Source organism: Verticillium dahliae, genomic scaffold (genome assembly GCF_000150675.1).
Source record: "Verticillium dahliae VdLs.17 supercont1.16 genomic scaffold, whole genome shotgun sequence".
NCBI lineage: Eukaryota > Fungi > Ascomycota > Sordariomycetes > Glomerellales > Plectosphaerellaceae > Verticillium > Verticillium dahliae.
Genome location: NW_009276935.1, coordinates 115177 through 142597, shown reverse-complemented (window position 1 = coordinate 142597; position 27421 = coordinate 115177). Strand labels below are relative to the sequence as shown.

Genomic DNA, 27421 nt, shown 5'->3' with positions numbered 1-27421 from the left:
GCTCCCACGCTGTTAAAATAGGAAGCCGGCCTTCATCCAACAGGCTAGTATTCTCATTGCCCTGGAGATTACTTCTTTTGCTATTCTGTTGAATCTCACTTGCATTGCGTCTCTTACCCTGGCTGACGCTCACCGAAACACCTTCGAAGCACACCCTCGAACCATGTGTGGCCCCGATATTTCCAACAGGCCCCGAGGTGGCGCTCTGGCCGTAATAAATCCGACCAACGGTCTTGTCAAGACTGAGGGCCAGGAAATGCAAGGCGACCTTGCTTTCCACACACCGGGCGACCCATGCAGCTCTACAGCGACGCATGCTCGTTGGACCTGGGGCGAGGGTCATGCATCGTCTGCATTGGGAGGGCTCAAGTTCATCATCCAGTACGTCCTTCTTGCTCCCCCATTGCGGTACTCCTGAGTATTGATCTGACCATCAACAGCAAGTCAGGCGACATGACGAGACGAAGGGAAGACTGCGGGCTGTTCCACGAGTTCAGCTTTGCCAATGGGGCCGTTGTGCAGGGGGGCGATGCTCTCGAGTTGGTATTGAACCAGCCCATCTCACTGCAGGTTGGCGATGATGGTATCATTGGCCGCCGAATCTCCGTCATGTCAGGGGCTGATGACGCCTGGCAGAATGCCGTTGCCGAGGGCATTGTTGGCTTCAACTTTGCCCAGCCCTTGTCGGCTTCCCTATGATGATTTTGCTATTTGCATGGCGTCGAACCCTTCCTGCAGGACTCCAGACAATGGCGTTGTATTGGTAACCCTTCTAGCGTTTGGTTTAGTTGGAGATTAGAGGTTTGGATTTTTGGGCTGGCACATCCAAGGTCACATTTCTGGCGTTGACAAGTATTTTTGCTGTTTGTAAACAGTCTAGAGTAACTCTAAGCGTGCTTCCGATACTATTGTATATTCAGAAGAAACGACCACATCACAATGTTCGGAGTGGTCGCTCAGCTAGGCCATAGCCACGTTTTTTCTGGTCGACGTGCGCCGGATACTGGCTTCCATGCACCTATGTCGTTTGCTTTTTTTTTTTTTTTTTTCTTTTTTTTTTAACATGCTTCTGAGGTTAACGTCTCTGAACACCCGTCTTACAATCTCTCACTCGGTAAGACTTCCTTTTGCAACTGATGACAGAGTTCGAGGTACTAAGTGTTCCTAGGTTATTTCGGCAACAGAGGCAGACCTACAGACGACATACACCAAACATGACGAAATTTATTCAGCCCCCGAGCTTTCGTCAATGCAACGACACTCACGTCACTGCAACCAAGTTGGCGCATGCATGTCCTCGCCTGACGACTGCCGCCTCAATTAATGTGCGCAGCGAGCCTTGAATCTTTGTGACCGAATGTGGCCCTGGCCCTACGACTGAGCATCATGTCCGAGTCAATCAGATTATCAGACAGCTGAGATCACCCCTAGTTCGTCTTTGCGGCCAGATCTTTCGAGTTGTCATTCTGCGTGCGTGCCAAATCATATTTACCATCACCATCACCATCACCATCAGTGAGATGAGACTAAATGATTTGGATCCGTTGGAGGTTGGGATCATCTCGTCACCCCGTGGTGTTCCAGGTGGCCAACTCGATACATTGTGGGGGCTCACCTTTGAAACCATCGCCATTGTTCCGCGAAACGAGGGCGGCAACCGCACGAGCAGGGCGTTCGTTTGAGCAAAAGTTCGCGCAAACGGGGCCTGACGCCTTGCTTAAAAGTGGCCCGCTGGGTCGGCTGTTGGGGCGTGCATCAATCCCCAGGTGTCAGAATTCGTGGTTAGCGCATCGCGCCTCAGAGAGCATGATCATGCGCGATGTGATACTACAAGTGCAGGATGCAACATCAGAGTCCTTTCCAGACGGGAGACCGCAGCATGCGACTAACGACATGTTGGGGTCACCAAACATCACGACATCAGCAAAGATCCGAAGAGCCAGATCCCCCAGAAGCTCACCATGGTACTCGTAGACTGATCTAGTCCGCTTATCGACGCATTGTACTAAAGAAGCCGATGACCGGACCGGGGCCACGGCATCTCGACAAGGGCTCAGGTGATTAAGGTTTCCGAGCCACATGACGGCACGCTGATTCCGGGCGATCAGCAGGGCACGTTTTGGGGCAAGGTCAGCAACCCGCGGCAGCCCCCAAGCTGAACGCGAATGCGAGATACGGCGCCGTCAGCCTTAATAAGGTTAGACAATCACACGCCAACCTTCCTTTCGTCTCCAAATCTCTCCAAAGGGCTTTCAGACGACGGCCTCGTTTCGTAAATACCAAAAGAAAAGGGGAAAATAGAGTCGACGACAGAGATGCCGAGCGCATCGCACATCGCAACATGGGGCCTGCTCCCCATCACCCTGGGCGCAGTCTACCTCTACCTCCTCGAGCGCAGGATCGCACGTGCAGCGACGCTGTCGAGTGGACGCCGCGCGCACCGCCCGTCCGCAGCATCCTCCTCGTCAGCAGCAGCGGCGACGCCACCACTGCCCCTCAGCCTGCCGCAGGACGTCGCATCCAACCCCTCAACCTGGGTCCTCGCCTACGAGCGCGCCGTGTCGAATCCCGTGCCCGCGCGGCGCGTGTCGCAGCACCAGGCGCAGCAGCAGCCCACGGCGCCGGACGCCAAACCGTCAGCAGGCAAGACAGAGGCGTCGCCGCTGCTGCGCGCCTACGCGAGAACGGTGCAGTCGGCCTTTAGCTGGACGCCGCAGGCGTTTGCCATTCGGGCGTCGATTCCCGAGCCGGCGATCCGGCGGAGCTTTGACGCGGCGTGGATCCAGAACCTGGCGTTCGACGAGGGCGATCTCGTCAACGGCGTGTACAAGGTTGCGTACCGAGGGCCCGGCCGCGTGCCCGGCTCGGAGCGCGTCGAGCTCGTGATTGAGGCGCCGCCTTCTTGGACGGGGCCGGAGGTACGGGGCATCATTGTCGCCGAGGTGCGGGGTGGGGCCGAGGCCGAGGCCGAAGCTGAAGCTGAAGCCAAGGCTGCGCGGCAGGTTGTGTTTGTCAACGAGACGTGGCTTTGGCGGCGGGAGGGCGAGAAGGCGACGATGCTGGAGACGGCGGTGGGGAAGTGGTTTCATGGGCTTCTGGCGGGGTGGCTCGTCATGAGGGGGATTGCGGGGGTGACGACTGAAAATGGCTGACATGAGCCGATTTGAGCAGGTTTCTGCGTGGCTGGGATTTCATGTTCAGGCGTCTATGTAACAAACATGCTGTTCAATGCTCTCATATGTATGCGGACCTAGCAGCCTTCTAGCTGGCGCCCTCTCGAGATCACCCCAGGCCTGTGGCCAATGGATCCCATGTGTTCTTTCTTCCTCTCACCGGGCCAGCATGTTCATTCCTCACCTCGCCGACATGTCCTTCCTGTCTTTCGGAAGAACTGTGCGACTGACCTCAGTGCCGCTCCTCGTCTTTCCAAAACAATGCCCGACTCCAAGAGGGGAGACCCTGGAGGTCTCTCTCCATCATGACAGACAAAGAGCTCACGGCCTCTTCGCCTTACGCCCCAGTCCCCGGAGCCGCATCTCCAAATCACCAGCAGATCTACTCACAAGCAACTAGTCTCACGACGCTGATTCTCTCTGATAAAAGAAGGTGTGGCAGGGTAAAAGGAACCTACCTCGCGCCACCCGCAAGAAGCGGCTCCCGATCCGCCTCGGCCGGCGCCGCGCCGCGCCTGCCGGCGTCGGCCTTGTGGAAGGGCCAGCGCGCCTGTTCGCGGCAGGCCATGGCGGCGAAGCCCAGGGCGACGGCGATCCAGTAGAGGTTGTACGAGACGACGGAGCCGACGGTGGCCGAGTTTTGCCAGCCGAGGACGGCGTTGAAGATGCCCCAGACGCCGCCGCCGTTGAGGTCGGGGTTGCAGCACTACGTCATTAGTTGCTGGCTCCATACGAGGGGGGTGGCAAGGAGAAGAGGCTGGAGACAGAAAGAAAAAACTCACGTTGACGTGCCAGACGCTGCGGCGAATGTCGTACGAACCCGGTCCCGAACCCAGCTCGGCCGCGTCACCGCCGACAATGAGGTTCCACTGGTGGGCCTCGAGGTGCCAGACGCCCTTGGAGAAGAGGCCGGCGGCGACGAGGTAGAGGAAGCAGGTCGAGAAGACGAGGAAGTACTGAATGGGGGCGACGTTGGAGCCCTTGTAGATGACGAGGCCGACGACGGCGCCGACGAGCAGGCCGGAGAGGACAGACAGGGGGATGGAGGTGACGGGCAGGCCGATGCCGACGCCGGCGATGAAGAGGACGCCCTCGAAGCCCTCGCGCAGGACGGTGATGAAGGGCAGGATGAAGAGGGCGTACTTTTCCGAGAGGAAGCGGAAGCGGTCCATGAAGGTGCCGTGGCGCCCGCTGTCCTCGTTTGTGCTGCTGAGGGCCTTGCTCAGCTTGGCGTGCCACTTGTCCTGCAGCTTGGTGACGCGCAGCAGGACGGCGCCCATGAGGGTGATGACGAGGGAGGCGCCGAGCGAGAAGAGACCCTCCCAGATGTCCTCGGCGCCGCCCATCTCGTCGGCGGCGAGGCCGTAAACGCCACCGATGAGAACAGCGCCGAGGAGAATGCAGACGAGGACGCCGACGGCGGTGCCGAGCCAGACCTGGCGCACCATGGTCGAGTAGAGGACGGCATCGCGTTGGGGGTCGAGGGTGCGCTTGATGAAGGCGAGCAGAACAGAGACGATGATGGCCGTTTCGAGCGACTCGCGAAAGGTGATGAAGAAGACTAGCGATGAATGAGCTTGGCTGTGCATGTGGACATGTCACCAGGAGGAGGAGGGGCACAACACACTGGGAAGAGAGAAGAGGTCCTCCATGGTGAGTTTGGGTTGGCAGCAAGCTGCGATGGACGACGACGGTGAGAGCTGGAGGGGACGCAGTCGATGCTACAAGGTGAGCAGCAACGTCCTTGTCCGTGAGTCTCTTGTGTCGAGCTGTCGAGCTGTCGAGCTCGTCCTCGCCCTTTGTCACTTGTCACTGGTGGTTGCTCGCGGTTCTGGTGGGTGGCGTGACTCTTGGTGAGCAGTTTCTGCTCGGCAGCCGAGTTCGGATCGCATCGGATCTGATAAGAAGACAGGTGGGGTGTCGCGTACCTGCATCTGCATGCGAGCGGCACATATTCGCCTAAGGGGTGGTCACCTCCTGTGGGCAACTTGGGCAGCTTTCAACAAATGGAAGACAATTGCATGGAATATGACCTGGACATCTCAGAATCTCTTCCAACTCGCGAGGCCTCATTTGTCTTCTCCATATTCCAAACTCTCCGCTCGCTTCTCTTTTTCTCAGAGATGTCGGTGACGAGAGGAAAGACCTCTTAGCTAGATATCCCGCCTCGATGCATCGCCTGCATCTGATAACGTCCAAGAATCTCCACCTCAGCCTCGTCAGCGCCTTCCATTGGACAGTCGCCACGCACATCACATGGCGCCGCTCAAATTCTGCACATGATGCGATGCAATGCAACAAGACTTGGGATTCTGATCGACTCACTTCGCCCAGCGCCGACTCCGCTGCGCCTCCATCTCGCAGCTCACAGCCATGCAGTAGACGGCTGTACAACGACCTTCACCCCGTGCATGGCCTGACTTGTGGCTCGTCTTGATCAGCCTCGCCAGCCGCCGTCTCTGCCCTCTACCCCTCAACACCACGTCGGCACATCCTCACCATGGGCATCTTCTGCCGCTCGGGCCTTACAGCCCTCGCCTTGTCTCTCGCATCTCTCGCAGGCCTCGCCCAGTCGGCCCTCATCGAGAAGGACTTTACCGTCGGATGGGTCACGGCAAACCCCGACGGCGCCTTCCACCGTCCCACCATCGGCGTCAACGGACAGTGGCCTCTGCCTGTCATCACGGCCAACGTTGGTGACAGGCTGCTGCTCAACGTCCACAATGAGCTTGGCAACGCGAGCACGAGTCTGCACTTTCATGGCTTCTTCCAGAATGGCACCAACTACATGGACGGTGCCGTCGGCGTGACCCAGTGTGCCATTCCCACCGGATCCTCCTTCACCTATGACATCAAGGTGTGCAGTGCCCCCTTTTCTTCTTTTCCAACAACCATGGGTGCATCGTGCTGACCCGCCTCAGTTTGACCAACCTGGCACCTACTGGTACCACGCCCACAACGATGGCCAGTACCCCGAAGGTCTTCGCGGCCCAGTCGTCGTCCATGACCCCAAGGGCCCCTACGAGGGCAAGTATGACGAGGAGCTCGTCATCTCCTTGTCCGACTGGTACCACCGGCCCGTCCGCTCTCTCATTCACGAGCTCATCAGCGTCGAGAACCCCACTGGCGCCGAGCCCGTTCCCCAGGCGGCTTTGTTGAACGACACGCAAAACCTGCACGTCGCCGTCAAGCCGTCGACGACCTATCTGCTGCGTCTCGTCAACATTGGCGCCTTTGCGGCGCACTACTTCTGGATCGAGGGCCACGAGATGCGCATCGTCGAGGTCGACGGCGTGTGGACCGACGAGGCCGTGGCCGAGAGGCTGTACATCACGCCGGCCCAGCGCTACAGTGTCCTCCTGACGACCAAGGCGGATGCCCAGGAGAACTTTGCCATTGTCAGCGCCATGGACGAGGAGCTGTTCGATATCATCCCCGAGGACCAAAACTCCAACGTCACCGGCTGGCTGGTCTACGATGACAAGAAGGCTCTGCCCAAGCCCACGCCTGTGGATGAGCTTGACTTCTTCGACGACTTTGGTCTGGCCCCTGTCGACCGTGAGCCGCTCCTTGAAAACCCCAATGTCTCCATCAGCTTTGATGTCAAGATGGACAACCTCCGTGACGGCGCCAACTAGTAAGCAAACATCCTATACTACTCATCTCTTGGAGCGTTCTCCCCCAGACACCTTTGGACTCACACTTACTTGAATCAGCGCCTTCTTCAACGACCTCACCTACGTCGCCCCCAAGGTCCCCTCGCTCTACTCGGCCCTCACCGTCGGCGGCGCCAACGCCACGGACGCCCGGGTCTACGGCACCCACACCATCTCCCATGTGCTCCGCCACCACGACGTCGTCGAGCTCGTGCTCAACAACGGCGACGACGGAAAGCATCCCTTCCACCTGCACGGCCACAACTTCCAGGTCGTCCACCGCTCGGGCCCCGACGCCGGCGTCTACATCGACGACGAATCCCACGTCCCGCCCAAGGTCCCCATGCGCAGGGACACGGTCTACGCCGAGCCCAACGGCAACTTTGTCATCCGCTTCCGCGCCGACAACCCCGGCGTCTGGCTCTTCCACTGCCACATCGAGTGGCACATGGACCAGGGCCTCGTCGCCACCATCGTCGAGGCCCCGCTGGCCCTGCAGGCCCAGGAGATCCCGGCCGACCACCTCGACGCGTGCCGCAAGGGGGGCGTCCCCACGGCCGGTAATGCCGCTGGCAACACGCGGGACGTGTTTGATCTGCGCGGCGAGAGCAAGCCCGTGCCGAGGCTGCCAGAGGGCTTCACGGCCAAGGGGTACATTGCGCTCGTCGCGAGCTGCGTGTCGGCGTTCATCGGTCTGGCTTCCATTGCGTGGTACGGTACCATTGGCATGGAGGAGAAGAAGGGCAAGGCTGTCGATGATGATGATGAGTGATCATGTGCGTCGCGTCCATGGACGATCTTTCAGTATCAGGGACGATGCTGAAGACATTGAGGAAGATCTATGACATATACTGAGGATAACCCACGCCATTGAGCGTGCGGAGGAACCGAGTTTCTTTGGCCATATTCAAGGTATCTGACCAGCTGATGAGACGAATGTGTAGCTCCAAGTGCCGAGACGCCATGATACTGAGCTTATCCGACCAGAACACGGCTGATGAGTTGCGCTGCAGTATATAGGGACGCTGGATGGAATAGCGAGTCGTGTCATGGAGTATGCATAGCATAGTCCACAACAGATAGCAGGATGGTTTTTTTGTTTTTCCCACATGAATTAAGACTTGGGAAGCATTTGGAAGCCATCCCACCACACCGCCATCACTAGTCAGACCTCAGGTGGATGCATCGCTCGTCTTTTCGCTACATAATATAGTCAAAGAAAGTAATGAAATCATGTACTCAGTACACTCAAAAGGTGCAAAAGCGCTCTCACAGTCCTACTCAGCAGGACTGCCTCCCATTCAAGACCCCTCAGCCCATCATCCGTCAGACCCTCCCAGCCCACCCAAGTGCAGCTGACCGCGTATTCAGCGCCCAAAGGCCGACCCAGGAGCGACGAAACCCGATATCGTCAAAGCCACCCCCTCAAGCAGCGTTGACGCGGGCAATGAGGAACGCGGGCGCCGGGCCCCTGGCGTCGCTGCCGTAGGTCAGGTGCGCGGCCGTGACGATGAGGGAGCCCGTGCAGACGAGGTCGCCGACGTTGCAGAAGACGCGGGTGCGCTCGGCCGGGTAGTTGATGATGCGGCCCCTGTTCTGCAGGTTCTTGGTGTAGCCGAAGAGGACGGTGCCGGCGACCTTTGCGCGGATCGTCGAGGAGATGTCGCGGATCGAGGCGGCGGCGAGGGCGGCCCCTTGGCTGTGTGCGTTTGTGTCCCGTCAGCTCTGTCTCCTTATTCATATCTTGAAAAGAAAGACGGGGGGCAGAACGCAGAGGGCCAGGTGCAGGAGGAAGGAATAGGGGCAGAACTGGGGGACCTACCTGTAGCCGCCGGCGATGATCTTGGCGCTGGGGCACTTGCTGTCGGCGAGCTCGAAGAGGCCCTTCATCTCGCGAATGGCGGCGCTGCTCGTGCCATCGGGCAGCGCGTTGTCGCCGAGGGTAGCGGCGTAGGCGCCGCCGACGCCCTGGATCCAGACGCCGGTGCTGCCGTACTCACGCTCGAGGGCCGTGGCGATGGAGGGTCCCAGCGTGCCCTGGTCTTGTCAGCCCGCGAACGTGTACTTGGCCCTTCATGCGCTCTACCTACTAGATTGCCGCTCTCGGTGGAACCGCGGGCGTAGATGAAGATGACGCCGGGGCACGTGCGGCCGTTCTGGAGATCGTTCCGGGTGATGGCCTGGCGAGCTTCAAGGTGGCTGGCTCCAGCGGGCTGAAGCTCGAGCTCTGGGACTGCGGCTGGAAGAGCAGCGGTGAGGCCAGCGAGGAGAGCAGTGGCAGTGAAGAACTTCATGATGGCGGGTGTTGTTGGGCGGCAAGTTGCTTGTATAGCACCAGATGGGAAGAAGCGAGGAATCAAGAGAAAGGGCAGAAGATGCTGGAGAACCGAGAGCTGGATGAGCCGGGCGAGAATCTCAATATTGTTTGAGAGCGACTTCAACTCCTATTTATCATTTACCAACTCGAATCGGGAGGTCTACCTAGCAGCACTTGAGCCTGGTTCTTCGTCAGCCGGAGGACGCAACCTGTTGAGCTATGGCACCAGTCAGTCATCGCGCCGGCGCACCCCATAGCTCAGGACACGAAAGCCGCTATCGTAGGCCAGTCCAAGCGTAGAGCCTCCTCCTACTCTACTTGGACCCGCGATGATGGAGCTCACCCGTCGTAGTCTGTCGATCATTGTTCTCCCAAGCTCCAAGCCACCGCCGGCAGATCCCTGGCTGTGGGGACGAGCCAAGACCCCTGTCTTACCACAATGTTCCGATGGGCACATCCCACAACAGACGAAGCCTTGCCTAATTCGGCGCATCTTGCGGATGGCGTCCACCGCGAGGCATCCCACAGAGGAATCCCACGCGTTGCACCGTTGCTTCTGATGATCAGTGGAGGCTCGCGCAGTGCGGGGGGCCTATGGCAGAGCGTCGAACCTTGGCCAGAGCCGAGGCTGTTTGCAACGTTCGTATGAGTAGGGCTCCCAGAAGGAAACGTCAAGCCGGGGTGCACCATTGCAATGGGTGTCGGCATGGGAGCCGCGATTGGTCGAGACGTTGCTTCTTGATTCTTTGCATACTGATCAGGTTGGGGAGATCAGGCTAGACCGTGTTTCTGCACTCGCACATGTGCTGACAGCATGTCGTGGCGAGAGACACCGGATGGCATAGACTGTGCGGGAGACAAGCTACCCTGCTATTGATCGTCCAGTCAACCCATGGAAGTATTCTAGGCCTTTTTGCCCTTTCTTTGTTGTGCGCCCACCCGGATAGTATAGCGGCCGTAACGCCTCATTGCGGGAATTCAACTTGGTCTAACAGCTTCCGTTCCCATAGTAGAGTCCGAGCGGACGCCGTTGCTCGTTGGTTCCACGGACAGCCTAATCGGCAGATGGGCGGCGCCATTCCACTAGTCAGGCAACTCTGGCAGGGCAAGACATTGGCGACGTTGCTGCTAACAAATAAAAGTCTTCAGGGCAAAGATCTTCGGCACTCGTGGTACTTGCATGATGGAGGGGATGGAGGGCTAGAATCCGGGGTAAGACGCCATCAAGTGCGCAGTGCGTTGCGCTATGCAGACTGAATGCGAAGAGGCAAGTCTTTCCCCTCCCTGAAAGCACCGAAGCCGAGGCATCATGATGGCGATATTGCAAAGTCCCAGAGAAACCCCGCGCTGCACGACCCCAGACTTTTCCGTGTGACGCTGTGGCATGCGTAGATCGATACCGGCACCCCGGTGGCGTTGTCATCCTCGAAGAAACAAGCAGAAGGCTGGGCTTGTTTGTGCTGTCTTCGATGACGATGCCTACGCTTCAAGACTGTTCTGCGCCCCTTAATCTATCCGAGAGGTTTCGCATCACACGCCCAAGACTCGTGCTTGCAGGGCCGCCCTGTAAATGGGCAGCTAAAAGAAGCATTCTCTTTGATAGCACGAGTTTCAACAACAATCATTCGTCCAGATGCGAGCCTCGGTTCACACGCAAGGGGGAAATCATCTGTCTCGATGAGAGGGCAAAGAGTCTATTGTTTCCAGGCACAGGACCTTGTTCTCGGAGAAGAACAATGAAACTTGACTCAATCGAGAATCTTTTGCGACTTAAGGATTTCCGCAGAGCAGAAAAGCTGCATCAGCTCCGCGACACCTCACTACACCGCCATCACACCATCACCCACCTTACCTGCCTGTATGCTACTCGCAAGATTTAAAAACATAGATTACTGGGGGTTTGCTGGTGGTCGTCCACTTAACTACTAGTCTAGGCCCCGAATGGCATTGAAGTAGAGCCAGTGATGACCTCCTCAGATCAGGGCAATGAAGCAGTGATTCGAGAAAAAGATAGGTCCTTGGACGTGTGATGTAGGATTGATGATATGAGCACCTTGGAGGTCCTTACGACGAGTATAGCTAATGTCTATTTCCCTGATCAGCTACTCCTGATTACCTTATTGCTAATCTACACCTTTCCGCCCTGCCCGGTTTCACTACATCTATAAGAAAGTTGAGTGAGTTTTAGCTTAGCTTATAGACTAAACTAATAAGAGATAAGAGAAATTAAATAACTATTATTAATTAATAGTTCTAAAGAATTATCAAGAAATACGACTATCTTATAGCACTACTTTTTCCTTTTCTAGTAATATAGATAATATTATAATCTAGCTTAATTCTATTTACTAGAAGGGTTATAAAGCTCTATCTTCTAAATATATTAATAAGAGACGATTAGGCTAACTAGGGCTTGAGTTAAACCTTAAAGCTCATATATAAAATAATAAAGATATTAAGTAGTAGTACTGAGCAGTATAGGAGTAAGTAATCCTCATTCTTAGGCAATATACTTTGATTTTTTAGCGAGCGGAGCATGCTTGTTAACAGTCGCTGAGGAGAAGGGTCCACACTGCGGAATAACCTTTTGCCGACACCAGGACATGTCGCAGCCTCACCCAGTGACAATGTTCACAACGCGCTCCGGCGTTACTGTCTTGTCGACCTTGAGGTCGTTTGTCGCTGTCGCTATTGCCGCTCCAGATCGACATGCCCAAGAAACGTGATTAGATCCTATCTCCCTCTATACGTACCTCTAAACTACAATTCTGGTCGACGAACCAATCGGGCATCCAGACCCAGAACGATCCTGCGACATGTTAATATTTGCTTGCCGTCTTTTTCGAAAAGTCTACTGGTCGTTATGGCGCTTCCTCGCTCTGGTATCGCCAGGCTGCCTAACCTCGTCGGATCACTTGGCTCTACAGACATAGAGCGGCAAGATGATCCAAAGGTTTCCCCTTCTTCAGCACGGTGCCACAAGCAGGAGCTAAAGCTGACATGCGATGGTGACTTCCAGGCATTGCCTGTACCACGATGCCCTCCTTCTCTCGAGTATATCCCTATCTCAGGATCATGGGCGCGAAAAGAGCATCCCCACTGGAACGAATCGGTCTTTCAGAAGCCTGAAGAAGTTCGCGAAGGGGAAGTCTATTACTTTTCCAAGGGAAAGTTCATCGGCCTAGGATCGACGGCCTTTGTTGAGCTGCTCCCTTCAGGCCACATCATCAAGACGCCCAAGATGAGTCCCTACGACCTGAATGCGGAGTGGGAAAATCGGCAGAGCATGCTGCGCGAGGCCTCTATCTACCAACTACTCGGCGATTGCCCTTCTATCCCTCGCTTCGTTGTGTGGGACAGCGAGGCATACACATTGACTCTAGAATACCATCCCAGTGGAGATTTAGAGCACTACATTCGGCAGCGCCGCAAATGTCCCGACTCTGACTGTGATGATCAAGTCAGCCTTCGAAGCCTTCGACGGAAGTGGGCATTTCAAGCAGCACAGGCTCTTGCGGCTGTTCATGGTGCAGGGGTGACGCATCGAGATGTTGCACCGCGTAATTACATATTGACTCAAGAGTTGGACTTGCGGATTTGTGATTTTGCTGGAAGCTCGACGATGGACAGTGCCGTGACTAAGCATGCACCAGGACCGGGTTTCCAGCGTCAACCATGGGGACCAGCTTACGTCGTGACCCAAGCGGATGACATATTTGGGCTTGGGTCCGTCATCTATTACATCATGACGGATGAAGAGCCCTATCATGGCCTTGATGTCGACGAGGTAGACCGTCGTTTTTGGCGCCAAGAATTCCCGAGAGTTGACCATCTTGATGGCGGAAGCATTATCAAAGGCTGCTGGAATGGCCTGTTCGTTACTGCAGAAGATGCTGTATCGGCCTTGACCGACGGGTAAGAACTTCCCATATTTAACGATGATTCTAACTCAAGAACGAGTCCTACCACCGTATGCCTCGTCACCATGGGTTGTACAAAGTGTCCCCGTCTACCTTGCTCCAGGATGGCAGACTCGGACATCTGTGGGATCTGCGCACTGCCTGACTGATCATACCTTACTTGGTACAGCAGGTGTGATTATCTTCCGGTACATGCTAAAGAGGTCACGAGAACCTTGGCCAACTTGTCATTCAAGACATGGGTATCCAGATCTACTCTCTTTGAGGGCGTAGGTCTTCAGGCACCTGTAAAGTGTAGCATACAAGGAATCCCGTACTGCCGGTGGTCACAGCCTTTTTGTCCAAGATCCATGACATTTTCCCGCCCTCACAACCCTGAACCACGCCTTGTAGCTCTTTTTTTTTTCGCTCACAGGCCTTCCCAGGAGTCACCATTATCATTCCGTGGATTGTCTGCATGGCAGGTTGCCGCTGATCTGGCACTTGATTCTTTGCATGGCGAAGAAACCCCACCCTTCCATCCATCCACTCATGTCTTTAAAACCCTTCAATCGCAGAGCCTACCTATCACATGGATAGTGAAGGCTTGTGTCATTGGCAGCCCCGCTCGACGCATATATTAATGGGAGGGATATTAAGTCGTAGTAGCAGGGCGAATACTGATTGATACGATAATCCGATTCAAACCCTCCGGGAGGTCGACAAGCAGGGATATAAGCATAGACAATGGCTCGTCCTGCGAACAGTTGCGGTTCATCCTACCGCGGGCGGCTGCATTCAATATGTGAGACTGTCGCTTGACTTGCGCGGCGTCTACATGGAAAGAAGTAACTAGTCCGGGTTTGTGGTCCAGATATGATGGGCATCAACAAAGCTCGACCGCCGGCAAGAAGGGCCCAGCCTGCCACAAGGCCACCCCCACATCCCGAATCAGGCTCGAATCCAAGGGAATCCAGACTTTCGATCCCTGGTGTGAGGAGGCGGAGCCGAAATGTCCGATACATTCCGGGGAGAACCATGAGAGCATGTGTTGTCTCAAGTCAGGGCAGGATGACCCCGCGCTCTCGAGGTCATGGCTGCGAGCTGACGTCTCATCAAAGAAGAAGCAAGCAAGCTTCCTGTGCCCATCATAGGGCGACATGGTCCTTGCGGAACCCCGAAGTGGATTGTATGCTGCCGGTGCTGGATCGGACCAAGTTCGCTCCAGCCTTATACGGCCCGGCTGGCACCACGGCGATCACACTCCAAGCTCCGGCCATGACTGTCGATCCGGTACCGGTGACTCTCCCTCTTATGATTGATTTCTTATCTGCGATTCCAGGATGCTGTCTGCTGAGTAAAGTTGTCTGCTGGGTAAAGCTTCGTGTCGGATGCAAGAGGTATGTCCAAGTGAAAGCCCGGCCCAGCGTCCTCAAACAAGGTTTGTGAAGAGCCAAAACCCAACGCAACAGTCGGCGTAATTGAGACCGCTGCTTGATCATCATGGCATCAATACCCTGCGCTGAACACTTATGTGGTGAACGGAAAGGAAATCATGGAGATAAGGACACCCCTTAAATCCGTCACCATCCCCCGACTCGTGCTCTCTACAGCCGTACCCAAGCGACTGTCGGAATAAGATTCAGCTCCGGCTTTGAGGCCGGACTTGGTGGCGCACGGAACACAAAAATATCGGGGTTGGACCGTGAAGCACACGCAAATCCGACTGAGGTCGCTGTCTCCACGGCTCCGGAGTACTGTATCAAATGCCGGACGATCGACCATGATGGTCGGCATCAGATACACTCCGGTTCCGATGCCTTTCGCGTGCCTGTTCCGGTTGGCGTGAAATGAATCAATACTTGAATGCCGTGCTGATCGGTCTAAGTATGATTCTCCATGACATCAACAATCTCTGCACCACCAACACATTCCCCTGAAATCTCGTCAAGTTGCCCAGCACAATGACGTCTGACAGCAAGATGCGCGCCTGGATACACAAGCACAAGAATCTCCCCCTGGAACGGGGCCTAGTTCTGGACCAAGACCACGCCAAACCCCCGAAAGCCCTCAAACCAACGCAGATCCTCGTGCGCGTCAGGGCCGTCGGCATCAACCCAGCAGACCCCCTCTTCGCGGAAATGACGGGACTGCCGGGAACAGTCTTCATCAAGCCGACGCCACTGCCAGGCTTGGACTACAGCGGCGAGGTCGTGGCAACAGGCAGCGGCGTCTCCGTCCTGCGCGCCGGCGACCGTGTCTTCGGCCGCGTCGACACGCAGAAGAGCATCCCCGGGACCATGGCCGAGTTCACCGTGTCGGAGCTGGAGGGCTGCGTCGCCATGCCGCCCAGCGTCAGCTTCGAACAGGCAGCGGGCGTGGGCACGGCAGCCATGACGGCGTACGAGAGCATCGTACTCAACACCAAGGCCGGCGACTCCGTCTTCATCAACGGCGGAACGGGCGGCGTGGGGACGTACGGCATTCAGTTTGCCAAGGCGCACGGGCTGCGCGTCACCGTGTCGGCGTCGACGGCCAAGGTTGCGCTGTGCGCGGAGCTCGGCGCCGACGAGGTCATTGACTACCGGACGCAGGATCTCGTGGCGACGCTCAAGGCCAAGGGCCAGGTGTTTGACCTCGTCGCCGACTTTGCGTACCGCGAGGAGGCCGATCTGTACCGCGCCGCAGACGACTTTATCAAGAAGGGCGGCAAGTACGTCATGGTGCCCGGCCAGGTCGACGGCAGCACCATGCGCACCATAGCCAAGAACTCGGCGTGCCCGAGCATGCTCGGCGGAGGGAAGGCCAAGTTTGAGGCGTACTTTGCCAAGAGCAACCGGGCGGGCTTCGAGCAGATTGCCGAGTGGATGGCGAACGGCCAAGTCAAGACAGTCGTCGACTCTGTGTTTGCGTTTGAGAATATGCCCAAGGCCGTGGCCAGGGTCAAGTCAGGGTCGTCGACGGGAAAGGTCATAGTCACGGTTTGAGTCGCTCCTTTGGCGTAGGTTGCCAGTGAGGTCGAGCGTAGTAGTGCAATATTATCATTCACCTTCATCATCTTCATCTTCACCTCCCCTCTCGTCCCAGGCCCAAATCACCTCGTCGGCTCACACGTAGGCTCCCCCGACGGCACCCCCGGCAGAAGCGCAGGGTAGACACCCCCAAGCTTGCTCTCAAACTCGGCATAGCTCCTCCCAAGCTCCTCCTCCACACAGAGGGTCTTGTTCGAGTGGCCGACGACCACAGACTCGCACGCACCAGTGGCAGCCCGCTTGATCTTCTCCGCGGCCAGCAGAACCTTGCCGCCGCGCATGACGAGCTCGACGTCCTCGCCCGACGAGAAGACGGCCTGCGCAAAGGCATCCTCCCTCGGCGCACCCGCAAAGACGGCCACGTCCGCCAGCTTGCCGACCTCGAACGAGCCGAGATGGCGGTCAAAGCCCGCCACCTTGGCGGCGTTGATGGTCATCATCTCCCAGAGCGTCTTGGCGTCGAGCGCGTGGCCGTAGCAAGCCTTGGTGGCCGCGAAGCCGCAGACGGCCTCCCTCGCCATGGTCGCCGACCCCGACGGCAGCCAGTCGGTGCCGAGGGCGACCGTAATGCCGGCGTCGAGGAGGTACTGGACGTCGAGCGTCTTGCCGTACAGGAATACGTTGCTGCGGGGCGACCAGACGACGGTGGCCTGGCGCGCGGCGACGAGGTCAAAGTCGCTCTTCGTCAGGCCGAGGGCGTGGATGAGGGCGAGGTTGGGCGCGATAATGTCGGTGCTGAGCCCGCCGCCGCCAGCCATGGGAGTCGTGTCGTACGTCGCGCTCGACAGACAGCGAAACTCGTTCTCGGCCTCGGCGTCGACGCCCTCGCCGACGTGCGCCATGTAGCGGTACAGCTTGCCGGCCTTTTCGGCCGTCGTCATGTTGGGGCCGTAGTCGCAGTCGCCGTTGCGCAGGATGCCGGCGGCGTCGTTGAGCGGGAAGATGTCCCAGGTGGCGACGGGCGCGGGGATCTCCGGGCCCACGCCGGCGACGTAGTCAAGGTTGCGCGTCAGGCCGGGCGCCATGGCGCCGCCCACAATCGAGGTCGTGCCGGAGAAGAGGTGGCGGAGCTCGCCCCAGGCCGTGGCCTCGACGGCCGACCCGTTGACGGGCGCCGGACGGATGGTGTGGCCTCGCAGGCCGCGGCGCCAGTCGTGTCGGTGGTCGGCGCGCTCGCCAATGTCCTTGAGGGGCGTCACCGTCGCGTACTCGATGTGTTCGTGCGTGTTGATGAAGCCCGGTGAGATGACCGAGCCGACACACTCGATGACGGTGGCGTCCGACTCGTCGGCCTTGAAACCGCACTGGCGGCCGACATAGCTGATGCGCCCATTGCTGACGAGAAGGCGCGCGTTGGGCAGTGCGCCGGCCGAGGTGAGGACCGTTCCCTTGAACAGCGTCGTGCCAGAGTCAGATGTCGAAGTCACCTGGCAGGTCGCTTGGACCAGGGTGAGCCACGACAGGGCCGCAGCGAGAGACTTGGCGAGCGTCATGATGATGGAGCTGAGGTAGTGACAGACTGAATGGACGGCGCCCGAAAAAAAAGATCAAAGGAAAGCGTCCCGAGAGAAGGTTGAATATCAATGACAGGTTTTCGGGAGGCCTGGCCCTATGTAATAACAAATAACACTCAACCTCACAAACCCTTTGTCATGACAATGCCGCTGGAGCAGCTCTCAAGTCGGCGGCATCCTTCTCCAGTGATACATATACCCCTGACCAGCCATCCCCGCACCGAAATGCTTGGGACAAGCAATCACCAGACGGGGCGATGGTCTGCTTTGGGCCTGGCGCTATCAATTATGGACATGACCTTCCGGACCCGGGTCGCTAGCCAGGAACCAAACTTCGATATCGGTCAGCCACTGCGACGTTGCGAAATGAACCCTGCCATGTGTTGAGCCCTGCTGTCTATCACCCGTCTAGATCTCGTTCTTTATCTGCAATCGCGGACACGAGACGGCAATCCGGCACCCTCGGCCATGTGAGAGATCTTGGAGGGCAGATCTTGGGGGAGCCGGGTGTGGAGAAATCATGTGAGGGGCCGAGACAGGGCAGATTCCAGCGGTCTGGCTTCTCTCGCCCAAGAGGCTCCCGAAATCAAATCGTCGGCGAACTCCGACAGGACCCCTGATAGCCATCCTGATAGCTGATACGGGCCACCCGACCACAAATGATTGTGAGTCAAGGGACGCTCCCAGGCTCCGTAGAGAGAGCTGTCTAACAGGCATCTTGTAAATCGTAGAGGCAAGCCTGGCTTGAGATCATAATGATGAGCCATGTCGAAGCAGCTCTCAGTTTGATGTTGTATTCGTATGATCGCCATCGTCATGTATGATGAACTGCCCCCACTGATCCATAACGGGTCGGCCGAGTACATTAGGTTTGATCGGCTATGAGATCGACCACATCAGATGGAAGCCCGGTTCCAAGTTCGGTAATGACACGAGCCACAGCACGTCAGCACCACGACAGCGTAGATGGAAACACATCCTGGTTCAATTGACCAGCTATTTACACCAGAGAAGAAGAATGAATATATACACATGGAATCCAAAAGCGCGTTCACAATTCCAAGCCTTGGTACATCTTGTTCATGACGTTTCGTCTAGTTCATCATGTCGCGAGCGTGGCGGCGCGCGTTACCCTCGGGAAGGTACTGGCTCAGCCAGTCAATGAAGGTCTTGAGGGTGAAGTTCTCGGGCAGGACGTCGTCGGGCGTGGTAGGCGCCGGCGTCGTGGGAGTCTCGGGGGTGGTGGGCTCGGGGGTGGTAGGCTCAGGAGTGGTGGGCTCAGGAGTGGTGGGCTCAGGAGTGGTGGGCTCGGGAGTGACGGGAGCCTCGGTGGCAACAGGAGCTGGGGCCGATGACTCAATGGGGGTGACGGGGGTCGAGGGAACCTCTTCGACGGGAGCCGTAGGGGTCACGGGGACGGCGGGCTCGGTACCGTTGCCGCCGCCAGGGGTCGTCGGGGTCGTGGGAGCGGGAGCAGAGGCACCGCCGGTCCAGAGGGCCGGACCAGGAATCTTGTAGCCGCTGACGTCGCCGTAGGGCTCAAAGTGGATGCCAGGGTCCTCAGCAGTGTAGAGCTTCGTGGCGACAACACCAGTGGGCGAGTCAGTACCGGAGCCAGTGACGGCAATGTTGATGCACTGGGGGTAGTTCTGGGCACCGTTGACGGCACCAGCGCCGTGCATGGCAATGATCTCGTGGCGGAAGACGTAGTTGCCAGCAGCCAGAGTGGCGGGAACAGTGGTGGTCCAGGTGTTGTTGTTGGCGATCAGATCCGTGGCAGCCCACGTCTTGGTCTCGGCGTTGTAGCCAGCTTCGTCAATCTTGACCCATTCGAGCGTCGCCTTGTCAGCGGCCGAGCAGTCGCCGCCGCAGTTGGCGACGTAGGTGAAGACGGGGCCAAAGTGAGACTCGGGCCAGTCGGACCAGAAGAAGTCGACCTTGCCGCCGGCAACGACCGAGGCCGTGGTGGCACCGGGCGCCGACTTGATGTGGCAGGCAATATCAGAGGTGGCGTAGCCAGTGCCGTCAACGAAGCCGTTGTCGAGGTTCTCGGCAGACCAAGCGGCGACCTCAGGCACAGGCTGCTTGTTGATCTTGTCGTAGTAGTAGCTGAGCTTGTAGCCGCCCTCGTACTTGCCGTCGGCAGCGAAGCCGGTGACAGTGCCGTGGGCGAGGGCCGTGGTGGCGAAGGCGCCAGCAAGGGCAATGGTAGACTTGATGGAAGACATGTTGATGTTTGAAGTGTGTGGTGAAATAAGGTGGGCTGTCAAAGGCTGGAGCTAGTGGGTTGGACGATGTTTGCAAGAAAGAAGATGCAAATGTGTTGATTCAATGAGTGATGGTAAAAGAGTGTCCCAGCTTCACACAGTGAAGACGACGAATGTGAAGTGGATGGTGAAAAAGAAGGTAGAAGGTTGAAAGAACCAAAGAATGTGTACAGGAAGAAGCTGCTGAGGAGAGGAGAGGCAAGACGATGTCGAGGGGAGCGGCGGCGCTGCCTTTATTCTTCTCGACGACGACTCCTCCTCCTTGTCAACTGGGAAGACTCTGTCGCGTAGAAGCCCACATACTCTCTTCGCTACCCCTTTCCCGCCCCTGCCTTTCCGATGACCCATTCATGACACGACGATCTGATGGAGGCGCTCATCGACAGCATAGCCGCTCGTGTTGGTCGAAGCTCGCTGGAGACACTGCACTCGAGGTCATCAAGCCGAAACAGTAGGGAACATGCATTGCAGCAGTGTTGGGCCACGGAAAATCTTCCGTCGTCTGATGTCGGCTGGCTGGCCCCCCGCTCCTAGGCCGGCCTTGCTTGTTCGTGATCTGCTTGGCTTCTTGCGGCAGTCACCCGAACATTGTGGACGTGCGCGGCGAATCCCAACCCCGGTCGGCCATTCCGCGATGGAGCTGTCAGCAGTGGTAATCAGAGCCGCACTCATCGCCTGGCCGGAGCAGTGTCCTGGCCAGGCCTGGCAGGTAGTCGTCGGCGCCGGGGATAAAGCGCCCCAGGGGCGCATCTGTACGTCTTAGCGCTGCGATGAAACCGGCGCCCTGGCCTCGACCTGAAAAACCGGGCTGCAAGACTGGGGAGCGCCCACCTCGCTTGCATTTACTTGCAGTACGATGAAACGGGGATTTGCAAATCGAGATTGCTGCTGGGTTTGTTGGGATCTGTTCGCGCTTTGCCTGCGGCAGCGGATGTCTGCCAAAGATTGGTCGATAGATTCAGCCAGCAGCTATGACAGGTGCCATGTTGTCCGTTGGCGGCATCCATGGATGGCGGGCCGCCGGTTGGGTGGGCGCGTTGTCCGGGCTGGCCGGCCATGGTAGAGTAGAGACATGATCATCTTGGGTCGGAAATCGACATCGGAGCCGCTGGGTCGTCTGTAGTGCTAGGCCGCAGCTATGCCATCGATGTGACGGTTGACTATCAAAGCCCCAGTGGCCAATGGGACTAGTGATGCGAGGCGATCAGAGCTAAACGGTAAGACGGACGATCGATTGATGAGCTGAAGTCGCGGGCCGCGACTCGTTGGTTGCAGATTGCAAAAGGCAGGGGTTGTTGATCATTTGGGAAGAAATTGGTGCACTGCAAAAGACGATGCTGTCGCGTGGGTAGGAGCTGGGACCTGGGCTCTGGGGTCTCGGATAACGGAAAGAACGGCTTCACCCACTTCACTTGCCCAGATGGTTTGGTCGTAGTTGCCCAAGTGCCGAATCCTTCATTCATATTTCGTCCTTCAGCGACAGACGAACAGGGTCACTGGGGAATGAGGAAGGAACCTCTGACGTACATGTTCAGTGGCGACCAACTGGGGACGGAAGGTACAGCGCTGCCAGGCCTTCTTCCTTCCCGCTTCCTGCCGCATCCTGCCGCCCCCCACGCCACTTCCTTTAGTGGCCCAGAGGAATCCCATAGCCACTCCCCGCGCCCCATCAGCCTTGTGTCGGGCAGCCCAGCCAAGCAACTGCGCCGCACACGTAAGCCAACCACCGTCGAGCGCCCATCACGACAGCCTCGGGCCTCAGTTCGCCCACGACTTGCTACCTACCTACATTCCTACCTACCCAGGTGCGTCATGCGTGTCGCGAGTATATGAATCCTCTGTCACCCGAGTCATTGAATTGGTGCACGACTCTGTATCCACGCTGTTCACAACTCTCGTACTTCTCATACCCTCGCAATGCCACGAACAATCGCCAAGACCAGCAATGTACTCAGCATCCGCCTTGAAGCACCCAACCCACTCTTCTCGGCTGGTGACACCCTCATAGGAGTTGTCGCACGTAAGCATGGTCTCGTCAGCCCCCATGCAACCGTCAAGATTCAGCTTCACGGCCGCTCCAAATCACACTTGGTTGTCAGCAATGGTCAAACGAGCGCCACGTATCGTGGCCGGTGCAATTACTTCGACCCTCATGAGATGACGCAGACTATCCATGAAGGGCCACTACACATTCCCAATGACGACGAGACAACAGAATGGCCCTTTGCAGTCACTATACCGACACACATCAGCCCCCTCGCTCTCAACCCTCGGACCAACGATGCCGACATGTGCTTCCTGCCTTTGGACCCCGAGACTGTCGCGTCCACCGCTTTGCCCCCGACGTTTTACGCCAGAGACATTGGCTTCTTCTCGCAAAAACACCACAGTTTTGTCGAGTACTGGCTGCATGCCGAGCTTCGCTACACTCGCGAGGGGCATTTCGATTCCAAGGAGGCCGACCTCCCCCTCCATATTCGTGCCGCGACCGCCAGTCCTGTCGACCCCTCCAGCCACCTCAAGACGTCCAAGACGCTTCGCGTCGTCGCCTCCCATCGCCTCGTCCCTGGCATGGAAACGGCCGAGCTGAGCTTCCATCAGAAGACGCGCAAGCTCTTCGGCTCTTCGAAGCTGCCGCGGTTCGCCTACTCACTGCAGGTCGACTACCCAACCGTCATCCAGCTCGGCAGCCCACGCGCCATCCCCTTTTACGTCAAGGCCGTCCCCGACTGGGGCCGCACCTCGGAAGACATTGCCAATGTGCCGCAGCAAGTCAAGCTCGTCGACATTGAAATGGAGATTCACAGCACGACAGCCATCCGCTGCGTCGGCACCTTCAGCGCCAAGAAGGCCGACGACACGGAAAAGAAGCCCCTCCAGCTGCGCGGGCCCCTGTCGAGGCTCGAGAAGCCCGTCCTCATCCCCTGCGGCGACGCCGTCGCGCCCTGCGACTTTGGCGCGCTTCTCGATCTCCGCCTCGACGCGTGCGGCCACCAGGTCGGATTCCGCGAGCCGCACTGCCCCATGGGGACTTTTCACCCCTCGTTCACGACGTGGAATATCCGACACTCGCATCAGCTGAAATGGCGCGTGCGCATGAACGTCGCGGACGAGGATGTCGGCTATGAGATGACCGCTCCGCTGATCATCCTGGCGCCGAGCTACGGCCCCGCGGCAGAACCGAGCTGGGTGCGCCCGCCGGCGGACGAGACCTGGATCCAGCCACCTACCGATGGAGAGGCGCCGCCTGCTTTCGATCAGATAGAAAAGGAGGGAGAGATTGTCGTTGCCATGGCTTCAATCATAGATGGCAAAGGCCGCGAGACGGTCACGATGGGACAGAAGGGTTGAGTTGACGCGATGGAGTGGCCTTGAGGGTTGCAGGATGGCGGCATGGAAGAGATGCGCAGTGTTTTGCTAAGTTATCCTATGATACCCTTTTCTTTATTTCACAGCATCTGTATATCGACATGATCAAGTGTGATGTTCTATGACGACGTTGTGTTTCCCAGGTGATCCCAGACTGCTTGCAATTTCCTGCCACGAGGCCGCGAGACCAAGATCTTCCCGTGTCTCTTATGCTCCGCGGATAGAAGCCGGCCGCCGTAAATTTAAAGAACTGGTTGAGCGGCGTACATGTACTCATCCTGACTCGTTGAGCTGACGCGCCTGCAGAATCGGGTACATGCCAGCAGCTCCGTTTCCAGGCCAGGTGGCAGCCACAGGCACCACGATGCTCCATGCAGACTGAAAGTAAGATTTCATCGAAGGAACACAAAAGCCCCAGTGTTAAACAAAGAACCGCGTCGGTCAGGGTTCCGTCGGCTCCGCGGCAAGTTCGTGACGTAGGCGGGTGGCGACGCGCAACGGCTTCATATGATATACCTTGCCATGTGGCATTGGTCGTTGCAAGCGTGGCAGTCGGCACAAACGACACCTTTTTCCGGGAATGTTGATAGGTGCATTTGTGGCCTTTCATCTAGCTTTCGGCAACGACCGTTGCTCTCTAGAGTTAGTACCTTGAGGTGTCCCGTGCTGCAAGGTAGCACTTGAACGTAGCCGAGGTGACATCACACCGACTAATACACATGGATATACAAGAAAACAAGAGTTTCCAAGCGAGAAATCAGGAAGAGAAATGTTCGGACTGAAATCAACCAATTCAGCTACGAACTCGTATCACAGCTATACATGTAGAGGGTACGAGTCGCAGTCTGTCCTTAGCTGCAGGCCAGGAGGCTACACCCCGATCCAGATTTCGGAAGGCGGGAACCCTATCATGCTTGGGGACCTATCCCGCAGTCCAAATGTAAAAAGCGTCATCTGGTGGAAAAACTCCGTCTTGCCGGCTGTGATTCTTTGGGTCACCAGGCCAAAAGTTTGTTTTGGGTCTGTGGGCGTCTCCTCGGCCTCTTGAAGAAAGCCAAGAGGGAGATGAAAGTTCGTACATCAACAACACTTGGATTGCTAACTCTGCAACGTCAAGAGGGATCCACATGCTTACGGTGCACATCGGCTGCAGATAGGTCGTTGACTCCGGCATCCTCATGATCCGTTTGCATCTACGACTTGAGCCTGCTGAACAGCCCCTTCAAGCACATACGACCATACCTACTGGAGAACTCGGGATCCCGTCCGCTCTCCCATAGATAAGCCAGTGAGGGTCGGACTAGTAGTTGGGTGGGTGACCACCAGCGAATCCCTGATGTTGTATGTTTTTTATGTTTTTATTTCGAAAGTGGCTCCATTCGCAGTTTTGGGTATCTGTGGGCCGCCCCATATCGTGCCCATCAGCCCAAAGTTTTGATACCATTTAGAGTGACGTTTTGTATCACGGTATGAGTGAGTGTCGAATCTTGGATCCATGGACTGATTTTTGAATTCTGGCAGTCTGAGATGTAGAAATGCCAACCGTGAAGCTAGTTGAGCAGGTGCGTGCGGCCGCGCGTGTTCTGTTGCCAACGCCCGGCTTTTGTCAGACTTCAGGCCAAGTCTACTAATTGACCCCGGAATAATCCGCTTTATATGAGAGAATCCCTAGAATGAACCTGATTGCATCCGCTTCGCATCATGCGAACGATTCTGCTCCGATCAAGGCGTTGAATCACCGCGTTAGGCGATCTTGAGTAGCCTGATCTCTGCTACCTAGCGCAGGTCGCGCAGAAAATGATGTCCAGGTCAAGGCAATTTTTCCATGAAGCACCTAAGAAGGAACAATGCCAGTACGTACCGCCTAAAGGAACTTTGGTAGTTGATCTCGCCCCATATCACCTATACATGTACTACCCCCCTGCTCGTGGCAGCATGACCATTGTCAGCCTTGCATGACCGCGGACGTTATTGCTGAGCGCGAGTGAACCGGTAGTCTCATCTCCCGCCGGATCGTCGCCGGATCTCAGACATTACCGCCATCCCCGCGGCGGCACTTGAAGCGGCAGCGCGGGTATATGCACGCTGATCTCGATCACAGTCATTGTTGCTCTGTTGTTGACTTGCGGCTCTCCGTCAGCTTATACATGACGGTCCTTGCATTTGTGATGAGCAATAGGTTTGGCTCATGGCTTGACCTATATTTAATGCTTAACCTATGTTTGTTCTTGACATATGGTCATGGCCCCACGACATCCCTGGGAGTGTTCCCTGCAGCGGCCCGACGGCTGATATCGTAAAACCTAACAACAAAGATAGGTAGGTGGTTGTGCGGCATGTCCGATCAGTCTTTAAAGAATGACCTTTGGTTTGCTGCATGAGCTGCATCTATCGAGACGCTCAGCATGCAACATACGCTCTACTTTCGGTGATAACAAGTGGAGGCGCCTCCAGCCCTGACACCTCCGTCCCCCCAACAGTACTTTTGAGGTCTCGTTACCACGATGTAACGAACCATTCGACCAGAATCAGCGACGGTAGACGCTGGAACTATTCAAGGGTCTGGCCAGGGAACGGCAGCTCAAGGCTCCGCGGACCGCATGATGTGTCGTTTCAAGGAGGCACAAACGGTCGGGCCGTCTAGCTCGGCCGTGTAAATACAAAAGCAAGACGGACAAGGTCGGCTGCATCGAAAATGACAGTGAGACGGATGTCTTGCCCCCTCAGCCCGGCGGGACTGAGGTTTCCATGCTGGGGCAGAAAGGGGTTCAGTGAGACCACTGACGGCTGGCGCCCCCACTCCCCCAAGGTACAACTTATCGGCACGTGATGACGTTCCGCGTCCGATAAGGGAGCTCTTTCCGAAAAGTGTCCTCTATCGAGGCACCTTGAGTGACACGACGAAGCACGGCGGAGGGCTACCAGACGCGACGATCACGACTCGACAGCTACACCCAGCCCTTGCAAACGCAGCACACGATTACGGCAGCGGGCACCATAAAGAAGCAAAACCTCTCTGACGCCTACCGACCATCAGTTTCCATTCATCTCGGACACACACACACACCAAAGAAGACGAATCCACGACCCCCCGCCAGCCCACCATGTCGGCCCTCACACACTTCGACGCCCTGCCGCTGCAGATGGACGCGCAGTCCAAGGCCATCTCGTCGCCGAGCTCGAACCGCGCGCTGACGACGGAGCTCGAGGCGCTGAACACGCTGCACCGGACGCTGCTGGGCCTCGAGACGCCGCACGGCATCCCGCCGCCGCCGGTGCCGGTGAACCCGAAGCGCAGCGCCGGCGTGGCCAAGCTGCGCGACAGCGGCAACGGCGAGTTCCGCAAGGGCAAGTTCCCCGACGCCATCCGGTTCTACACGCTCGGCATCCAGATGGCGCTGCAGCGGCCGCCGTGGGAGCCCAACCAGCTCGTGCGCGAGGAGGTCGCCGGGCTGTACGCCAACCGCGCGCAAGCGCACATGGCGCTGACGCAGTGGGCCGAGGGCAGCGTCGACGCCGAGGCCAGCGTCGAGGCGCGCAAGGTCGGCAACGCCAAGGCCTGGTGGCGCCGCGGCCGCTGCCTGCAGGAGATGGGCCGCCTCGAGGAGGCGCGCGAGTGGGTGCGCCGCGGCCTCGGCATGGAGGGCGAGGAGGCCGAGCTCGTCGCGCTGCTGAGGGAGATTGAGACGCGCATCGCGAGGGGCTCCAAGGCTTAGGTGGTTGATGCTTTCGACGCGATGCAGTACCTGGCCACCCACGGAGCGTCTGTGGCTGTCAGGCGGAGCAAGAGACTCAAGAGCCGGAAGAGCACCAACGCTGAGCGGGCCAGGAGGAACCGTCTGCTTGGCAACGTCGGGCCTGGGAGAGCAGGAGTTTTCTAATTCGTTTTTTTTTGTACCGGATATGATCAGTTTTCGCAATTGGGGGGTGGCATGGGATACCTCGAGAGACGGACAAAATGGTCGTCCACTGCGGACGATGAAGCATGGTTTAAAACGGCAGTCGCGTTGCACTTTTTTTTCGTTCTTTTCACAGACAGTCAGACAAACACTTCATAATAGCAAAGCTCAACGAAGCTTCAGGAGTAGAGAAAAAAAATTGATATCAAGACCCCGTGGCCAGCTGAGTAACCCAATATAATGACGAGTTCCAATAAACCATGCCTCTGACCACCCCTTCCGGTATGCTCAAGAC

The 27421-nt window shown here is 57.3% G+C and overlaps 11 protein-coding genes and 1 non-coding gene across 12 annotated transcripts; 8 read left to right on the top strand and 4 right to left on the bottom strand.

Annotated features, from left to right (window-relative positions):
* Positions 1–97: 97 nt before the first annotated feature.
* VDAG_07229 (uncharacterized protein) lies at positions 98–848 on the top strand. Its single transcript, XM_009656134.1, has 2 exons — positions 98–381; positions 441–848. Exons 1-2 carry the CDS (start codon positions 164–166, stop codon positions 697–699), a joined length of 477 nt encoding a protein of 158 aa, XP_009654429.1. The 5' UTR covers positions 98–163; the 3' UTR covers positions 700–848.
* A 1467-nt stretch (positions 849–2315) lies between these two features.
* VDAG_07228 (uncharacterized protein) lies at positions 2316–3152 on the top strand (the record flags this gene model as incomplete). Its single annotated transcript, XM_009656133.1, has 1 exon — positions 2316–3152. The coding sequence occupies one exon, from the start codon at positions 2316–2318 to the stop codon at positions 3150–3152; it is 837 nt and encodes a 278-aa protein (XP_009654428.1).
* Positions 3153–3494: 342 nt separating this feature from the next.
* VDAG_07227 (plasma membrane iron permease) lies at positions 3495–4825 on the bottom strand (the record flags this gene model as incomplete). The annotated part of the gene is made up of 4 exons (XM_009656132.1): positions 3495–3555; positions 3632–3879; positions 3956–4734; positions 4801–4825. The coding sequence occupies 4 exons, from the start codon at positions 4823–4825 to the stop codon at positions 3495–3497; spliced, it is 1113 nt and encodes a 370-aa protein (XP_009654427.1).
* An 848-nt stretch (positions 4826–5673) lies between these two features.
* Positions 5674–7601, top strand: VDAG_07226 (iron transport multicopper oxidase FET3; the record flags this gene model as incomplete). The annotated part of the gene is made up of 3 exons (XM_009656131.1): positions 5674–6030; positions 6095–6810; positions 6890–7601. The coding sequence occupies 3 exons, from the start codon at positions 5674–5676 to the stop codon at positions 7599–7601; spliced, it is 1785 nt and encodes a 594-aa protein (XP_009654426.1).
* A 653-nt stretch (positions 7602–8254) lies between these two features.
* VDAG_07225 (cutinase) lies at positions 8255–9123 on the bottom strand (the record flags this gene model as incomplete). Its single annotated transcript, XM_009656130.1, has 3 exons — positions 8255–8528; positions 8652–8866; positions 8920–9123. 3 exons carry the CDS (start codon positions 9121–9123, stop codon positions 8255–8257), a joined length of 693 nt encoding a protein of 230 aa, XP_009654425.1.
* A 2661-nt stretch (positions 9124–11784) lies between these two features.
* Positions 11785–13065, top strand: VDAG_07224 (uncharacterized protein; the record flags this gene model as incomplete). Its single annotated transcript, XM_009656129.1, has 1 exon — positions 11785–13065. The coding sequence occupies exon 1, from the start codon at positions 12010–12012 to the stop codon at positions 13063–13065; it is 1056 nt and encodes a 351-aa protein (XP_009654424.1). The 5' UTR covers positions 11785–12009.
* A 1944-nt stretch (positions 13066–15009) lies between these two features.
* Positions 15010–16032, top strand: VDAG_07223 (quinone oxidoreductase; the record flags this gene model as incomplete). The annotated part of the gene is made up of 1 exon (XM_009656128.1): positions 15010–16032. The coding sequence occupies one exon, from the start codon at positions 15010–15012 to the stop codon at positions 16030–16032; it is 1023 nt and encodes a 340-aa protein (XP_009654423.1).
* Positions 16033–16139: 107 nt separating this feature from the next.
* On the bottom strand, positions 16140–17570 carry VDAG_07222 (metal dependent amidohydrolase; the record flags this gene model as incomplete). The annotated part of the gene is made up of 1 exon (XM_009656127.1): positions 16140–17570. One exon carries the CDS (start codon positions 17568–17570, stop codon positions 16140–16142), a length of 1431 nt encoding a protein of 476 aa, XP_009654422.1.
* Positions 17571–18685: 1115 nt separating this feature from the next.
* On the bottom strand, positions 18686–19819 carry VDAG_07221 (endoglucanase-4; the record flags this gene model as incomplete). Its single annotated transcript, XM_009656126.1, has 1 exon — positions 18686–19819. One exon carries the CDS (start codon positions 19817–19819, stop codon positions 18686–18688), a length of 1134 nt encoding a protein of 377 aa, XP_009654421.1.
* A 1956-nt stretch (positions 19820–21775) lies between these two features.
* VDAG_07220 (uncharacterized protein) lies at positions 21776–23209 on the top strand (the record flags this gene model as incomplete). Its single annotated transcript, XM_009656125.1, has 1 exon — positions 21776–23209. One exon carries the CDS (start codon positions 21776–21778, stop codon positions 23207–23209), a length of 1434 nt encoding a protein of 477 aa, XP_009654420.1.
* Positions 23210–24459: 1250 nt separating this feature from the next.
* VDAG_20032 lies at positions 24460–24575 on the top strand. The gene has a single exon (XR_692074.1). It is a non-coding gene; the product is annotated as a 5S ribosomal RNA (ribosomal RNA).
* Positions 24576–26331: 1756 nt separating this feature from the next.
* Positions 26332–26943, top strand: VDAG_07219 (translocation protein sec72; the record flags this gene model as incomplete). Its single annotated transcript, XM_009656124.1, has 1 exon — positions 26332–26943. One exon carries the CDS (start codon positions 26332–26334, stop codon positions 26941–26943), a length of 612 nt encoding a protein of 203 aa, XP_009654419.1.
* Between the last annotated feature and the right edge of the window lie 478 nt (positions 26944–27421).